Source organism: Chenopodium album, chromosome 17 (genome assembly GCF_948465745.1).
Source record: "Chenopodium album chromosome 17, dcCheAlbu1.1, whole genome shotgun sequence".
Lineage (NCBI taxonomy): Eukaryota > Viridiplantae > Streptophyta > Magnoliopsida > Caryophyllales > Amaranthaceae > Chenopodium > Chenopodium album.
Genome location: NC_137850.1, coordinates 49,424,722 through 49,440,831, shown reverse-complemented (window position 1 = coordinate 49,440,831; position 16,110 = coordinate 49,424,722). Strand labels below are relative to the sequence as shown.

The following is a 16,110-nucleotide window of genomic DNA, read 5'->3' as shown; positions in this document are numbered from 1 at the left end:
CACGAGTCCCCAAAGGTGTTAAGTTAGCTTTAGCTTCTTTTCATACTTCGTATATATTCTGGCCATGTACTGTGTCAATGTACATTTATACTTCTTATATATTTTGGTGTTGAAATCTATCATTAATTATTTTTTTCTTTTCTTTTTTTTTTTTTTTTTTTTGAACAAAAAAGTAACTTAATGATAGATCATCATGTTACTTTGTATATTCTTTATGACTATGTAAATAATTTTGAATTTCATTCCTGTTCGAGTTAGTACAGTTAGTTATAATCAGTCCACAATGCAAGAGCCGGGCCTAAAAGTAAGATCTTGAATGATGCTACTCATACAGGAAATTCAATACAATACTACTCATACCAGAATAACCATCTTCACACTTTCAAGAAGTTTGAGCATCAAATTCGGCATTCACATTATAAAACTTAATATGTAAAGTGCCAAGATAGCAACAGCCTCAAATTTCAACACTCTAGCTATGGTACACAGTATAAGAATAAGTTAACAGCCTGATCCAATCATGTAACACAGTGTAACTACGACAAAATGAGGGGAGAAGGATTCCAAAGAGGAAGCTTTATTACTACAGGCACACCATATGCACACAGATTCTTGGTGGAGCCTTGAAAGAAATGATCAGATTTGCATATAGTAGTCCAGGAATAGATTACTCATACAGAGAATGTGCCGCAGTTATTGATAGTGTTCTTCAATGCCAGTGTAATTCTACGGTTACAGCCTCCTTATCACACATCATTCTTCAACCTGTTCAGGACACAGAATTTGACATAGTCAGCAACAAAATATACTGGCATATGCAAGATGTCGAGTTTGCAACAATGGTGCAAGTAGCTAAATAAAGTTTTTTTTAAACCAAAACACCCCCCCCCCAAAAAAAAAAAAAAACAAATATTAAGTTTTGCACTAATAAGTTTTTACTGCAGTTAAACACAATTGGTAACAATACCTAGTTCAGGCTAAATGATAGCTCTGCTTTTAAGTATCCCGCATTTTCCCCCAATTCATGCCTTGTACAGCTTAATTGAGCTTCTATTTTAGCATCTACATAGAGAGAACCCTAAGGCAATCATCCTGCATCTTCACCCACTTAAACACTCCCTACCCATCAAATAATACAATGGACTTTAACCTATGCAAACTGTCATTTTGCCTCTCACTTACACTATGTTTGGATAAAGAGAAATAGAGGGAAAGGAAGAGAAGAGAAAAGGAAGGATGCATCATTCTTTATTTTGATACCTAATGCAAGGAGGGAAGGGGAGGGAATTGGAAGGATCCATTTTCCTTCACCTTCTCCCTCCCCTCACCTCCCTTTTCCTTCCCTCTTTTTCCTTTTCCTCCCTTTCCCTTCACTATTGATATCCAAACATAGTGTTATAAAACAGCCCCCTGCATCCAAACCTAGAACTCGTAAAAGGGAGAAATATTTGGCCAGTCAAAAAAGGGTCAACCTCATTACCTCCCAACTTACACTGCAAGCTTCAGAATAAATGACCATGTATCACTTACACCATGCCATGGAATCTGTATCGATTGCATGAAGATAATCCCTATCCCCAAAGACCCTAATCTACAGAATAAAACTTTACGAATATATTTTAACACTATTGAGTGAGCACTACTTTAGCATCAAACAAATCACAAATATGTAGGATGTGAAAAAGATAATCAGAAAGATCAAGGGATGCATAACATTCATCAAATACAGCCCCAAAAACAGATTTTAAATCAGTATAACATAATCTTCCAGCAAAACTACAGAATAGCTTCCTAGTGACCGGAATACTGGATGACCATAAACTAGACTAATAATTTCAATAACACAGTGGCTTGGTACATGCATAATAAATTAACAGTGCATCAGTAGACAGTAGTACTACTTTTGAGCTTTAAGGCATCTTAATTCTCCCTTACTGAACTTTGATTTTTAACTAGCATATACATGTGACAGCAGAGCAATTCAAATACAGAGTATCTCAGTGCTGCATGTGGCTTCAAAGAAAGAAAAAACAATTTATAAATCCCATCAAGTTATGTTTTCATAAATCTCTGACAAAAATTTCACCTACTACTCTCTTCTGTCTTCAAATAAATTACACTTCTAAGAAGATTCAATACCATAAGTGAAATATTTATAGCATCAGCATCAAAAGAGTACACCACACATGCAGATACCACATCCAAACAGGTTAACTACTCCAAATACTAGTAGCTCAAAGTAGCAAACTTGCAAATAAAATACTACTATATCAATCAATCAATCAAAACCTTAATCCCATAAGTGGGGTCGACTACATGAACCAAAAGTGATTATTCCGTGTAGTCATCCACAAAAATCTTCCTCCTCCATCCCTTATGATCAAATACTAGTAGCTCAAAGTAGCAAACTTGCAAATACTACAGTACTAAACAAGTAAAAAAAACATAGAAAATAATTCCACAGAGGTAAACTAATGACATATTTGCTTACTCTGTTGAGAGGGTTGTCAGGAGATTTCTTCCACAGTTTCCATATCATTTCCTTATACTGAGTGTGTGTCAGACCTGGCTTGTCAGCCTTCAGCCTTGGTAATTCAGCTTCTTCAAAAGCCTATGAAGTCAAAAAGTCATGAGCACATACAGCCTTCAGAAAATAAACATACACATTTTTAAAAAAAAGACTTGACAAACAAAAGAATAACACTGAGAATAAATCACTCAACGCTAAACCACAATCAAACACAAGTTGTAGGAGCTTTTGATAAAGTAGCAATTGGCTAACAAATATATACCAAATACTTGTATACAACCACCTCCACTAATTGCCAAACAAGGACTGTGACTAGAGGGCTCACAAAGAAAATAAGATGAAGGTTTGTGATAGGAACAAGAAAGAGCATCTTCTTCCAAAATACATGGGCAAATAGGCAATGAAGTTACCAATCACAATGAACAAGCTGATTGAATTCGCCAAAAAAACACTGACCAAAAAGATTAATCCTTTGACCCTCTATACAAATAATTTCACCATTGGCCCATCAAACTATTAAATACATGAACTTTATTTAACCATTCAAGCAGTTAATCATCCACCACTACAATCTTTTGTTACACCACCAACATAAACACACTCCCTTTGCTCTTAGTTGACATACCCACCTTTTGTTTTACTCGTTTCTACTTCATTCTACATTAACAAACACAATATACCATCTTATGCCTCGTTGCCGCATAATTTATCCAGATTCTTCTTACACACACCCGCTTCCTACCCCCTCCAACTATCATCCACCTTTTCCTTACACATGAACACACTCAATCTCTTAGTTTGCATTTCCCAATTAGTAGAACAAAAGGAAACAAGAGAGTACGGAGTGTAAACCATAAAATTTCAAACCTGCAATACATAATTAAAGAGGTAGAAAAATATACGGGAACAATTATTTTATTGATAATTTGTGGGTTATAACTCTCATAGATCTCTTGATTCCTCTCTCCAAAGAGTTAGGGTTTTGATATATTAGTTTATAGTACGGGGCCTTGTCGGCTTATTCCATATTATGAACCTACAATGTTTGGTAGTAGGGAGGAGATGGGGTCTTTGAGACTTGTTCTATCTGAGCCTGCTTAAACCCTAGAAACGACCTTCTTATATAGAGTGTCGTAGAGTAAAAGATAATAATTTATAAGATTTTGAAGATAAATATCTTATATTTTTTGATATTATCTTCTAATTTAAATATATCTGACACCTAATAATTAACAAAATTTCGTTGTTAACACGGAGTATAACACAACCATCGTTAATAATGTCCCTGTAACATTGAAGTATCAATTCACCTGTGCTAAATCATAACCATCAATACCACCATTATTCACCCAAAATCAACTAACACTAATAATTCCTGCAAAACCCTAAGCATAAGAATTACCATAAATACTATGAGCATTAATTCAGGAATACACGGCAAAACCACACGACGATGAGAATAATGAATTACCTTAAAAGAAGCTTTGAGTCTCTTCTCAGGATGCTTATCAACAGGCAAAGTATCAGCAACAGAAATCTGAGCAAGAGCTTCTTCAACAGTATGAGCCTCAATCAAATCACCTTCTCTGTTCCTATTCTCAACCAACACAATCTTCTCATACTCATCTTCACCCGCCATCCTACTCTGCTTCTTCTTGGCCTCCTCCGCCTTCCGCCGCATATCTTCCTCCTCTTTCTCCTTCCTCCGCCGCAATTCCGCCTCCGTCACCTTCGTCGGAGTCGCCCCCATAACCCTATTCGCCTTCTTATCAAGCTTCTTCAGGGACTTCTCAATTTCTTGCTCCTCTTGCTCGGCTAATCGGCGCGCCTCGGCTTTCTTGGCGGCGGCTTCGGCGCGTTTCTGCTCTTCTTCCTCGCGTTTCTTGGCGGCTCTGGATTTGGAGCCTTCGGCTTCGCGCCAGTACTGGTCTTCCTTTTGCTTGGCTTCTTGAGCCTTCTTCTCGGCTTCTGCGGCGGCTTTTCGAGCTTTGGCGTCCTCGGCTTTGCTGTTGACACCCATCTTCTTCGGCATCTTTCAAGGTTTGATTGATTGTGAAATTGGGATTCTGGGTTTTTTTTATTTTCTGGAGTTTGGATGAATTGATGAATGAATTTGGGGTTGAATTTGAGGAGAGAGAAAGCGGTTGAATTGAGTGGACAAGTGTGTTGGCGTATGTTGTTGCGTACAAAAATTGAAGTTCTTGGGCTTTACTTTACCTCGTGTTTTTGCCAAAGGAGTTTGGGTTTTGAGAATACTTGGCATAAATCTTTAATCTTAAGCCCATTATTGAAATATAGTCCTTGTCAAATTTTTTTAATTTTTTTTTAAAAAAAACATTAAATTTTGATCAATAGTATCTTTGATTTACAATAAGTATAGATTATAAAAAATTGATATTTAAAACTATATACTAAGACAAATCTAACAATTACGCATTTGGTCATATCTGATTTTATGTATACATACACATTGGTCAAAATGGTTTACATGAGTGGTGCAAAAATTAAAATGAAGCATTTATTAAAAAAACATAGAAAGAGTATAATAATTTCACGACTTGTGTGCCACTTGTGTGCGACATTAGAATTTCACTACTACGACATTAGAACAATGATATATTCATGTATAAAATTGTTCTTATTCTTCCAAAAAATAAACTTATTTAAGTCCTATATACAAGTAGCTATTTTGTATAAGCAAACATTTGGCACACAGTATCTAAATTGAAATTGTTAATGTTATTCGATTCAGTTTCAATGTTTGCAGCATATGATCTAATGCCAGGTGAGATGTGTGCTTTTACAAAGCCACCCTGAATTATTTTGTGGGGTAAAATTAAAATGAATAATTGTACATAGCCTTATAATCTCTACCTATATTATTAACGTTAAGTAGTTGTATGAAATTTAATTATTCCATAGATGATTTATAATCTAATCTTAAGCAGTTAAGCTCAGTATTGAACATTCAACTTTTAAGAAGTATGGAGTATCAATGTATAATCATCAGAAATTCAAAACTGACTTCCCTAAAAATAGATCATGTCAATAATTATTTTTAATAACTCATGGTTGATGCATTGTTAGGGATGTGTACAATATATATTGTACTCTGTAGTACTAGTGATACGCGCAATTGATTCATATTATTACAGCTTATGATCTAAAAATGAAGAAAAGGTATATTAAGCACCATAATATGGCATTAGCTGAGTATAAATGAGCCTATCATGCTAAAATCATGTACTACATCTTGTGATAGCTTTTTAATGATACTAACATACAACTGTAATTTCTGATGTTAGGCAATCAAAAAGTTCTACATCTCTGTCCTCCATACTGACCCTGATGCCATTTCTTCAACCTCTGCCTCTTTTCCCGCCCTCCGACATCCCTATAACTCAACTTTGACCATTTTGCTTTTCCGGTTATCTCCTGTTGAGACGCTGTTCGGTCTTAGGGATGTCATCAAACTCTGTAAAAGAATCTAGAGGCACACGAAACAAAGGCTGTCATTGAATAGCCAGTGCATGCTGAAGCTGTTAAATAACACCATCCTCGAAAGCCTCTCTTTCTAGTCTACATGCATGCAGAAAGCTATAGTTTACTTGGGTGACATGCAACTTTCTTCTGAGAAACTTCTCTCAGTAAATCAGTTGGCTAAGTAATTAATGTGACATTTCTATACCCAAGTAGTTTACTGAGCAAGACAACATTTTTTTGGTATTCGAAGTATGCATGCAAATTATGAGTAACGAAGTTATCATAGACATATAAGACATTTGTCATCATGCAGCTAAGGTCCATTAAAAGAGTAAATTTTTGATAAATAGTTTGAACGATCCAGGCAATATATCAACCATCATACATGAAAGTTATAATAACGTAAAATCAAGTAACATACTCCAAAAATTTGGCAAGAGATGAAAGTAGTTATAATCATAGCAGTGCTGCTGTTGATTGCACAAGCAGCAATCACAGAAGCAAATAACAGTAATAGTATCCTACAGCAAAAACCATCTATAGCAGATGAAGAGAAGAGAAGCGGAATCCATAGTACAAGTAGGAGAAGAAGAAGCAGATCAAGACTAAGAGGAAGGATAAGAAGTAGAGGAAGAAGTCGAGGTGGTAGACTGAGAAGAGGCCGCAATTGTGACCCTTTATACGGCTACTTGTTTGATATGTGTGGGAGATGGCCTTTTCCTACTTCCCCTTCCCCTGATAATCCTTTTCTCCATACACCATCATCAGCACCACCATTTTCACCTTCTCCCCAGCCGCCTCCAACTGTGCTTCCTCCACCGCCGTTTCTCTTACCACCATCACTACCGCCTCCTGCCCCACTTATCTTCCCTCCTCCACCAGCACCATTACTGTTGCCACCACCACCAGTAATTCTACCTGCACCACCTGTAATAGTACCTCCACCACCAGTACTACCTCCTGCACCTGTAATAGTACCTCCACCACCAGTACTACCTCCTGCACCTGTAGTACTGCCTCCCGCACCTGTAGTACAACCTCCAGCACCTGTAGTATTACCTCCAGCACCTATAGTACTACCTCCTGCACCTGTAATACTTCCTCAACCACCTGCGATACCACTGCCACCTTTATATTCCCCACCACCACCTCCACTTGTTCCTTCACCACCACCTCCACCATTCTTTTTTGCACCACCAGTGTTTGGCTTCACTCCGCCTCCTCCACTGGTCTCGATTCAGCCACCAGAGTTTGGCTTCACTCCGCCTCCTCCGTTGGTCTCGATTCTTCCACCGGAGTTTGGATTTCCACCTTTCTTCACACCACCTACAACACCATCAGCGCTCCCCTTTCCACCACCGATAGTTGTATCCCCACCAATGACACCGCCTATATTATTTCCTCCACCATTCTTGCCACCATCTCCACCACCAGTGTTTCAGCTTCCACCCTCACCACCGTCATCAGTTCCATCTTCGCCGATAGGGTTTGTATTTCCTCCATGGATACCACTACAAACTCCACCACCACCATCTCTTGGAGATATATACCAGCCATCACCAATACCATGGCTTCCATGGTCGCCATTACCATGGCCAGCACCTTCTGTTGGAGAAATTAACCAGCCACCATTACCATTGCCATGGGAAGCTCCTCCTGCTAACAATGGTAATGGCAATATTGATCAGCCACCAACATGGCCATGGCTAACACCTCCTGATGATGGTAGTAGTAGTCGTGGTGATTTCGGTATGACGCCGCCATTCGTTGATCCATGGCTATCTCCTCCACCATCACAATATGGGGATTATCCGCCAATTTGGATGGCTCCTAGCGAGCCAGACCAGTTTTTCTCACCACCTCTTGTACCAGTACCCACTTAATCTTTTCCATTTTATTGTAGATGTAATGTCAGCTAAATTTCCATTGATTTTGTCAAATGTTCTTGTCAAATATTTACTCCTTTTTTTAATTAGTTGCAACATTTTTATTTTCAAGTTTAATAGTTGATACTGCATAATTTAATATAAATTATAAATATAAAAGGTTTAATATTTTAAAAAGTGAACAATTTGAACATTAAGATGAATCTACAAAAATCTCACATAACTATTACTTCCTCTATTTCTTTATAGTTGCAACACACACTTTATCACGGTATTTAAGAAAAATGACCTCACATGATATAATACATTTTAAATGGACTTAAGAGGTTGTTAGAAGTATAATCAAGTGGGTCATAAGCTTTAAATAAACGTAATTGTACAATTTTCAACAAAAAAACCTTCCTTTTATAGTGTGTTGCAACTAATGTTTTTATAATGTGTTGCTGTGACATATCCATTTTAGAAAAGTATTGCAACTATAAAGAAACGAAGGAAGTATTTCTTAAATATAAATCGCTAAAGATAAGCCACAACTCACAAGATAGGCATTCCTTAAAACTAGCATTATAATTTATTGCCAATACAGTAAGTCAGAAATAGAGCTAGTTGCAAATTCCACAAACTGAAGTTTTTAAAGTGGACTTTTACTTAGAAAAGGCACACAATACAAGGATTTCCTCATTCATTGGGTCTGTATATTTTCAATCTCTCATCGCCTACAACCGCAGTAGGGCGGCTACACGGTTGGCATTTCTATCCAAAATAACATAATTAATTTCGTTCTAGCGCCTTTGTCTATGCCTTATTGCCAGTTGCTTGTGCTACTGTGTAAAACCATACCTATTGAATTCCCAACTTCAGAGAGCTACATAATCCTAATCAATTCTCACATTAATGTTGGTTCAAAGTATTCTAAAATTGCTAGGATTTTAATTTTCCTTATAAATAGAACAGTGAAGAAGCAAAGTTTTGGCACAGCCCCAAAGTTTATAATTATGAAAGGAAATATACTAATAATAATATTTGTAGCATTACTTTTGATCTCTCAGACATTCACAGAGGCTAGAACACATAAACATAACAAAGAGCCAAAGAAGAGAGCACCTAGTGGTAAAAGTAAGAAAGGCAGAGGTAAGAGTGTTCATCATCATAAATCAAAGGGCATTAAGACCAATGAAAACACTAGTTGTGATCCCTTGTACCAGTATCTTTTTGGTAGTTGTGGGAAATGGCCATTTGCTCGATCTTCATCTAATAACCCATTTTTGCCAAGACAAAGGCCTTCACCGCCAGTGTCACCACCATTAACCCCCATAACTCCATCTCCACCTATAATGCCACCTCTCGTACCATCTCCACCACCTCCATTGGTGACTCCTTCACCATTTGTGTTACCACCTCCTCCTCCTTTAGTACCTTCTCCGCCAACACCCTTAGTAGCGCCATCTTTACCTACACAACCATCACCACCATTTTTGCCACCACCTTCATTGTTGTCACCACCACTACCATTTGTTCTCTCCCCGCCACTGCCATTAACACCATCTTCGCCAACACCACCTGATATCTCAACATTAACTCCACCACCAGCACCTATATTTCCACCACAATTTGCATCACCACCACCCCAACCAACAATCATTTCACCGCCACTTGCATCACCACCACCAGCCATTATTTCTCCACCACTTGCATCACCACCACCAACAATCATTGCACCTCCACTTGCATCACCACCGCCAACAATCATTCCACCACCACTTGCATCACCACCACCAACAATCATTGCACCTCCACTTGCATCACCACCGCCAACAATCATTCCACCACCACTTGCATCACCACCGGTAGCACCAATCCTTCTATCACCTCCACCTGCACCGATACTACCAATTTCATCACCACCACCAACACCAATCCCTTTTTCTCCACCACCTACACCAATACTACCATTGGCATCCCCTCCACCACCGACACCAACAATACCATTTGCTTCACCTCCACCAACACCAACGATACCATTTGCTTCACCTCCACCAACACCAACGATACCATTTGCTTCACCTCCACCAGCACCAATACCTTTTGTTTCACCTCCACCAGCACCAACGATACCTATTGCATCACCTCCACCGACACCAACAGTACCTATTGCATCACCTCCGCCAACACCAACGGTACCAATTTCATCACCTCCGCCAGCACCAACGGTACCAATTTCATCACCTCCGCCAGCACCAACGGTACCAATTTCATCACCACCGCCGGCACCAACGGTACCAATTTCATCACCACCCCCAGCACCAACGGTACCAATTTCATCACCACCGCCGGCACCAACAGTACCAATTTCATCACCACCGCCGGCACCAACAGCACCGATTTTATCACCACCGCCGGCACCAACAGTACCAATATCATCACCACCACCAACACCAATCTCACCATCTTTGTCACCACCACCAGCACCAACAGTACCAATTTCTTCACCACCACCTACACCAATACCTCCTTTAGCCTCACCACCACCAGTGGATCCGGTTTTATCACCACCACCAGCACCAATTTCACCATCTTTATCACCGCCACCAACACCAATACCAACTGTTTCACCACCACCAACCCCCGTTCCAAATACACCACCAGCACCCATTCCTACACCACCCACATCCATTCCTTAGCTATTTTTACACCTCCATTGAACCCCATACCATAACACCAATCATTTATGCGTAGATATAAACCCTTCTAGTCTTCCAAACCCAACACTAGTCTAAACACCGTGCCTATATCAACCCCTTCACCTCCATAAATTTCTTAAAATCACTAGATTACTCCATGTCAATCTAAGAAAGGAACTAAAAATAGCTATTCATGGATTCATGTCATGGTCACCCATATGATCAACCAGCCCCAAAGTCATCTCCACCATTCACCTACTCGATTAAGATTGCACAAATCTTTACAGTGCTAAAGGCTATAGCAGCAACAGCCTCTTCTAGTGATGTACGTTTCAATTTTAGTTTGCAGCTTTTTAATTATTGTACCAAAAAATGGATGCATTAGAGCATTCATAGACGAATATGATTGTTTATATATATACATATTAGTAGTTCAATTCTCTTGTTCAATTAATTTTCTATAACCTTAATAGTTAATACAAAGCTAACAACCTGGCAATTTACTCCCTGCTAAGGTTCATAAGTCATAACTCATCGAAAATCCTAAAAGTAACTTCAAATGGAAATCAAGAAATTGAAAGGTTTGTGTATAAGGAGGCCAAAAAGGTGGAGTCATTAGGCAAATGCTACCATGTAACTCTCTCTTTTCCAATTTAATTTATACTTTATCTTATTTGACAATTAGTTGGTCGATCTTCGATGTAATTATACAAAATGACATTTAGGAACATTAATATTCAATGTGAGAGTAACAAACTTCCACCTCTCAACTCACAATCAAATAAATAATCTAACTAAAGAAAACCAAAGCTTAATACTAACTCTATTTTCGCCTTTTTCGACATTGAATCCTTTAGAGGGGGATTGTAACTCTACATTGTAGAGTTGAGATAATCACAACCCTCCATAAATATATAGTTACCCATGATACATATACTACATATTTTGCTATGTATTAGACCATTAAGTTTTTACCCTTCCTGTATAATTGAAGCTACAATCATCCTCCATTATCAACTTTCCAAGCAAGAAACAACTGATAGCTAGTAATTCTCCATTACCAATCAATCAAAACAGAAACAATTGAATGCAAGAAATCCTCCATTACCAATTAACCAAAAAAGAAACAATTAAAAGCAAGTAATCCCCCATTATCAATAAAGCAAGGCAGAATCAATTGAAAATAGGTAATCAACAGTTTGTGAATTCCTATTTACATTGTTATTAATTCAGCACACACAAGAACAACAACAATAGCCCTCAATCAATTAAGCACTAAAATTTAATCTGGTTGAAATTGACATGCCAAAAAAAGAAAAAAAAAATAAAAAAATTACCTGATTAAGGAATTAAATAATGATCTGCAAGCTTATCGATGGTCGCCGGAAAATTGTCGAGTACTTGAGTAGAAGTTGTGGAAAGAGAGCAAAAGAGAGAATATAGTGACAAGAATAGAGGAAAGACAGGGTTCGATCCCAATACCTTTCCCTACCACCAAACTAACAAAGCATAACCTGCTACCGACTACCGTTAGCTCGAGTTGGGTTGACTTGTGAGTGGTTTCGGTGTGATTTGTACCATATTTGGGCTTGTTTGAGATATCTGGGCTTGAGAATAATTTGGACTTATGACCAATGACCTTGGTTTATAATCTTGTATTATTGTCTTAAGTTAGCGACTTAGAATCAATTGTTCTTTAGCCAAATATTTGCTAATTTGCTATTGTGATAACTAAATGAAAATTAAAGTACAACAAAAATGTTTAAGTATAGAGTAAATGTTTACCTTAGGATGTGAAACGTGATCCGAGTCCATGATATAGTACTCCGACACTCCGCATTGTATAACTCATGTACTTCATTACAATTTTGATAGTTACCTAACTCGCCTCACGACTGGCTTATGATAGAAATTTGTTCATAAATTGCTCGTAATAAAATTAAATAGCACATCTATGAGGCATATGGAGTACTCAAACTTTTTGTATGCCAAAATCAACATTTAACATAAAAACTCCTAAATTGTCCAAGTTAAAAAGATCACATGGTATCTCTCTCCCCTCTTTACCTCCACCATTCGTCATATTGTATTCCCCGTCCTTTCCCCACTTAACTATTTCTCATGGGAGACCTCCATCGATCCTAACCCTAAAACTTTTAGCCTGTGTTACAAGAAAGTACTATCGGGACTAACTTTTTTGAAGTTCATTTTATCCTTGTACAGTTTTAGTGTTGTACTGAACTGTCCATCCTGACTAATACAACCATATCTAAAAAAAAAACCTTTAATTTTGACTCATACCTTATACGGTTACCAATTGAAGGATTGAACTACCATGTCCAATAATACCTTGACCCGATCAAAGTTTAATATCAGGTTTGAACAGATTTTATGTGCCCAAATTTTCGACCGGCCCGATTGGCCTGAAATAGTGAGTTTGGACACGGTTTTACCAAAAGCCGACCCATGATCCTAATAATCACCTCTAAGTCTAATATTCATGACAATTTGCCAACTCGTAAAAAGCAGTCAGCAATAACTGAATAATTTATCATGCATTGAGGTTGTTACTTGTTAGGACTGTTAGGACTATGTACGATTAATATTGAAGTAGTGAGACGCGTAAATGCGTAATTGATGCTAATGCAAACAAGAACTAATAATACGAAGTATGTATTAGTATTAAACAAAACACCTTAATACGGTATTAGCTGTGTGTAAACAAGCTTATTTATATTAGTATAATTTTATGGCGTAATAATATAGACTATCTTGTGAAAGCTTTAACTTAATTTGATAATATGCTAGCTAACAGCTAACTAATTATTTATGATTATCTCATAATTTGACGTTTGATCGACTAGAGATCATGTTTAATAGAATTTCATTGATTTTTTAGATATATACTAATACATCTTATTAGTTGGCTAGATAATCTTGTCATAAAAACTAAAATAAATAGTTGGCTAGATAATGTTGCGGTACTGTATTAAGATTAAGGTAGTTAAATACTCAGATATTAGTTGCTCTATTATGCCAACCTTTTTTAGACGCAATTCCCAGCAATTTTATTTTTTTTTTCCTTTTTCAGAGGGAACAATGCAAATCAACTAGTACTAACTAATCGTGAAGATTTATTCATTTATTTTTGGATAGGAGGGAGTTAAATACCAAGATTTAAATACCCAATTAAAAATATTGAGATTCTTTTTACAAAATTACTACGGATTTACGGATCTGGAGTACATTATATTGTTTCCTAATAATTGATTTGTATTGAATATTTGAAATATAACTTTACATCTCGGAGCTAATTGTCGTAATTCAATAATTCATGTGTAAACTAAGACTAGAGTGAGGGATAGTGCAAGTGATTAAAGATTTCTTTCTATTTTCAAGTGATTTTGAGATTGATTCCATGGACGGATCTAAGGGGGTTCATTTAACCCATAGATTTTTTTTGAAAACAAACTATAAGTTTTATTTTTATTAAAAAAGAAAAAAATAATAAGGTTAAAAAAAAAATTTGTGACATAAACAACCAAATGTGTAAGTTTTATCCATTGGTAAGAGAGTGACTAATTGAGCAACAAGGCTCCTCTTAGGTCTTGGGTTCGATTACAGTCGCCCCTCATGTTTTATTTTTCTGTTTTTGTTTTTTTTTTTTTTTTTTTTTTGGTTTTATCCTCATTTGTGTCTTATTCCTCTACTCTTCTAAATTCTTAAATCTTTATTTGTTTGTAAATTAGTGATAATTAGATTAATTAATGATTTGTTTAATTAGTTTTGATATATTGTTGAATACTTGAATTGTTGACAAATTGAATTGTAGAATCTCATAATTTAAAATTTTTACTTAGTCTTTTAATTGATAATTAGAAGAAGTTTACATTGTCAAATTTGTGTTTATTGGGGACTTAGGATTTTTGTTTTATGTGTAATAATATTGATTTTTTGCAATACAATTATAGATTTGTAGAAGTAGTAATGTATTAGCACATTTTCAAAGTATGAAAACTCGAAAAATATTTTTGTAGCTTTTTTTTTTAATTTTTTTATTTTTATAAACTGTGTAATCCATCTATTTGTAATAAAAAAATTTGAACTTATGTATTGAATATTTAATTAATATATGATCATCGTTTGTTTTTTAAGATTCCGAACCCACAGTTCGTTACGCCACTGATCGATTCTCATCACATACCATTTTGTGGCTCTATAAACACCAAAAAAAAAAAAAAAAAAAAAAAAAAAAAAAAAAAAACTAATTCATGCGTAAGTTAAAAGGCGAGGTTTTGGTTTGGATAATGTATACGGAATGGAAAGGAATCAAATAATAGAGGGAATAGGAATCATTTAACTATTACCTTTTCATTTGTTTGGTTTGATCATGGAAAGGAATCGGTTAAACTTTACTCCCTTTGTTTTGTTTGAGGAGGATAAGGGTGTATTTATTACCCTAAGTTTTTTAGAGATAACAAATGGAGGTAACCGCTACCTGTACCCTTAGGTAAATGTTATTGTTACCAAACCTTGTACCCAAACACCTAGTTATGGTATCAGTTTAATCGAATCCATTTCTAACCCATAAAAATACACTAACTAAACATGTTCAATTGACAGCATGGACCCTTCGACCCACATCAAATAGTAGGGACTGAGATACAGGAGTTATACAGTTATAAGTTTTGTCCTTTTAACTTACTCTACTTACTACTCTACAGTTATAATTGTTTGTTAAGTTATCATACACCAAATTGAAATATTTATTTCAATTATTTATTTCAATTAGTTGTTGGGTAAAACTTTGTTACTCTATGTAATTTAATAGTTAGACTTATATTTGTTTGTATGGATCAATGCGTAGTCTAGATATACAAGTTTCCGTTAGATGCATGGGAGTTCAGATTTCTATTCGACTTTAGGTGAAATACATACATTTGAGTATAGCACATAGCTTTTTGATTAAAAAAAAGTTGTTTTGATCTATTGGTATATCATGAAAATAAATAAACAACTAAACTTGGTGAACCCACAAGATACCATGATTAATTATGAGAATAAAGAAATAAGCGTGCATAAGTTGATCCATCTTTACGTCAGATTACTATCATAGGCGCATGAAATCAAGATTTTGCCTTAAGATCCTATAACAATGCAACAATAACCCTTTAAAGCACAATTAGGAGCATATTATAAACTAATACATCATTAGTACAATACTCCACAGTATTTATATACAAATGTAGCAAGTGCCGCTTTTATATATATATATATATATACTACCTCTGTTAACGTTTAGTTGCAATTTTAGAATATTTTATATCTCACAAATAATAAACGACAAGTAATACTATTATGGAGTGTGGTCCTGTTCTTTTGAGCTATTCTGCTCTGCTGGGTCATATTTGCTCTGTTGAATATTAATAATCTGTTCTGTTAATACCTACTCTACTCAGTTGGAGTATGCTCTATTCTGCTCAGAAGCTCAAAAGAACAAGACTTATGCATCTTAAAATTTTAGGGATAT

At 36.3% G+C, this 16,110-nt stretch overlaps 1 protein-coding gene and 1 long non-coding RNA gene across 2 annotated transcripts; both read right to left on the bottom strand.

Moving 5' to 3' along the window:
* Nucleotides 1-390: 390 nt before the first annotated feature.
* On the bottom strand, nucleotides 391-4,683 carry LOC145590075 (uncharacterized). Its single transcript, XM_081646815.1, has 3 exons — nucleotides 4,002-4,683; nucleotides 2,492-2,611; nucleotides 391-765 (listed from the first exon to the last, which is right to left on the bottom strand). Exons 1-3 carry the CDS (start codon nucleotides 4,560-4,562, stop codon nucleotides 754-756), a joined length of 693 nt encoding a protein of 230 aa, XP_081502941.1. The 5' UTR covers nucleotides 4,563-4,683; the 3' UTR covers nucleotides 391-753.
* Nucleotides 4,684-5,715: 1,032 nt separating this feature from the next.
* LOC145590074 (uncharacterized) lies at nucleotides 5,716-12,112 on the bottom strand. The gene is made up of 2 exons (XR_014101858.1): nucleotides 11,918-12,112; nucleotides 5,716-6,017 (listed from the first exon to the last, which is right to left on the bottom strand). It is a non-coding gene; the product is annotated as an uncharacterized LOC145590074 (long non-coding RNA).
* Nucleotides 12,113-16,110: the final 3,998 nt, after the last annotated feature.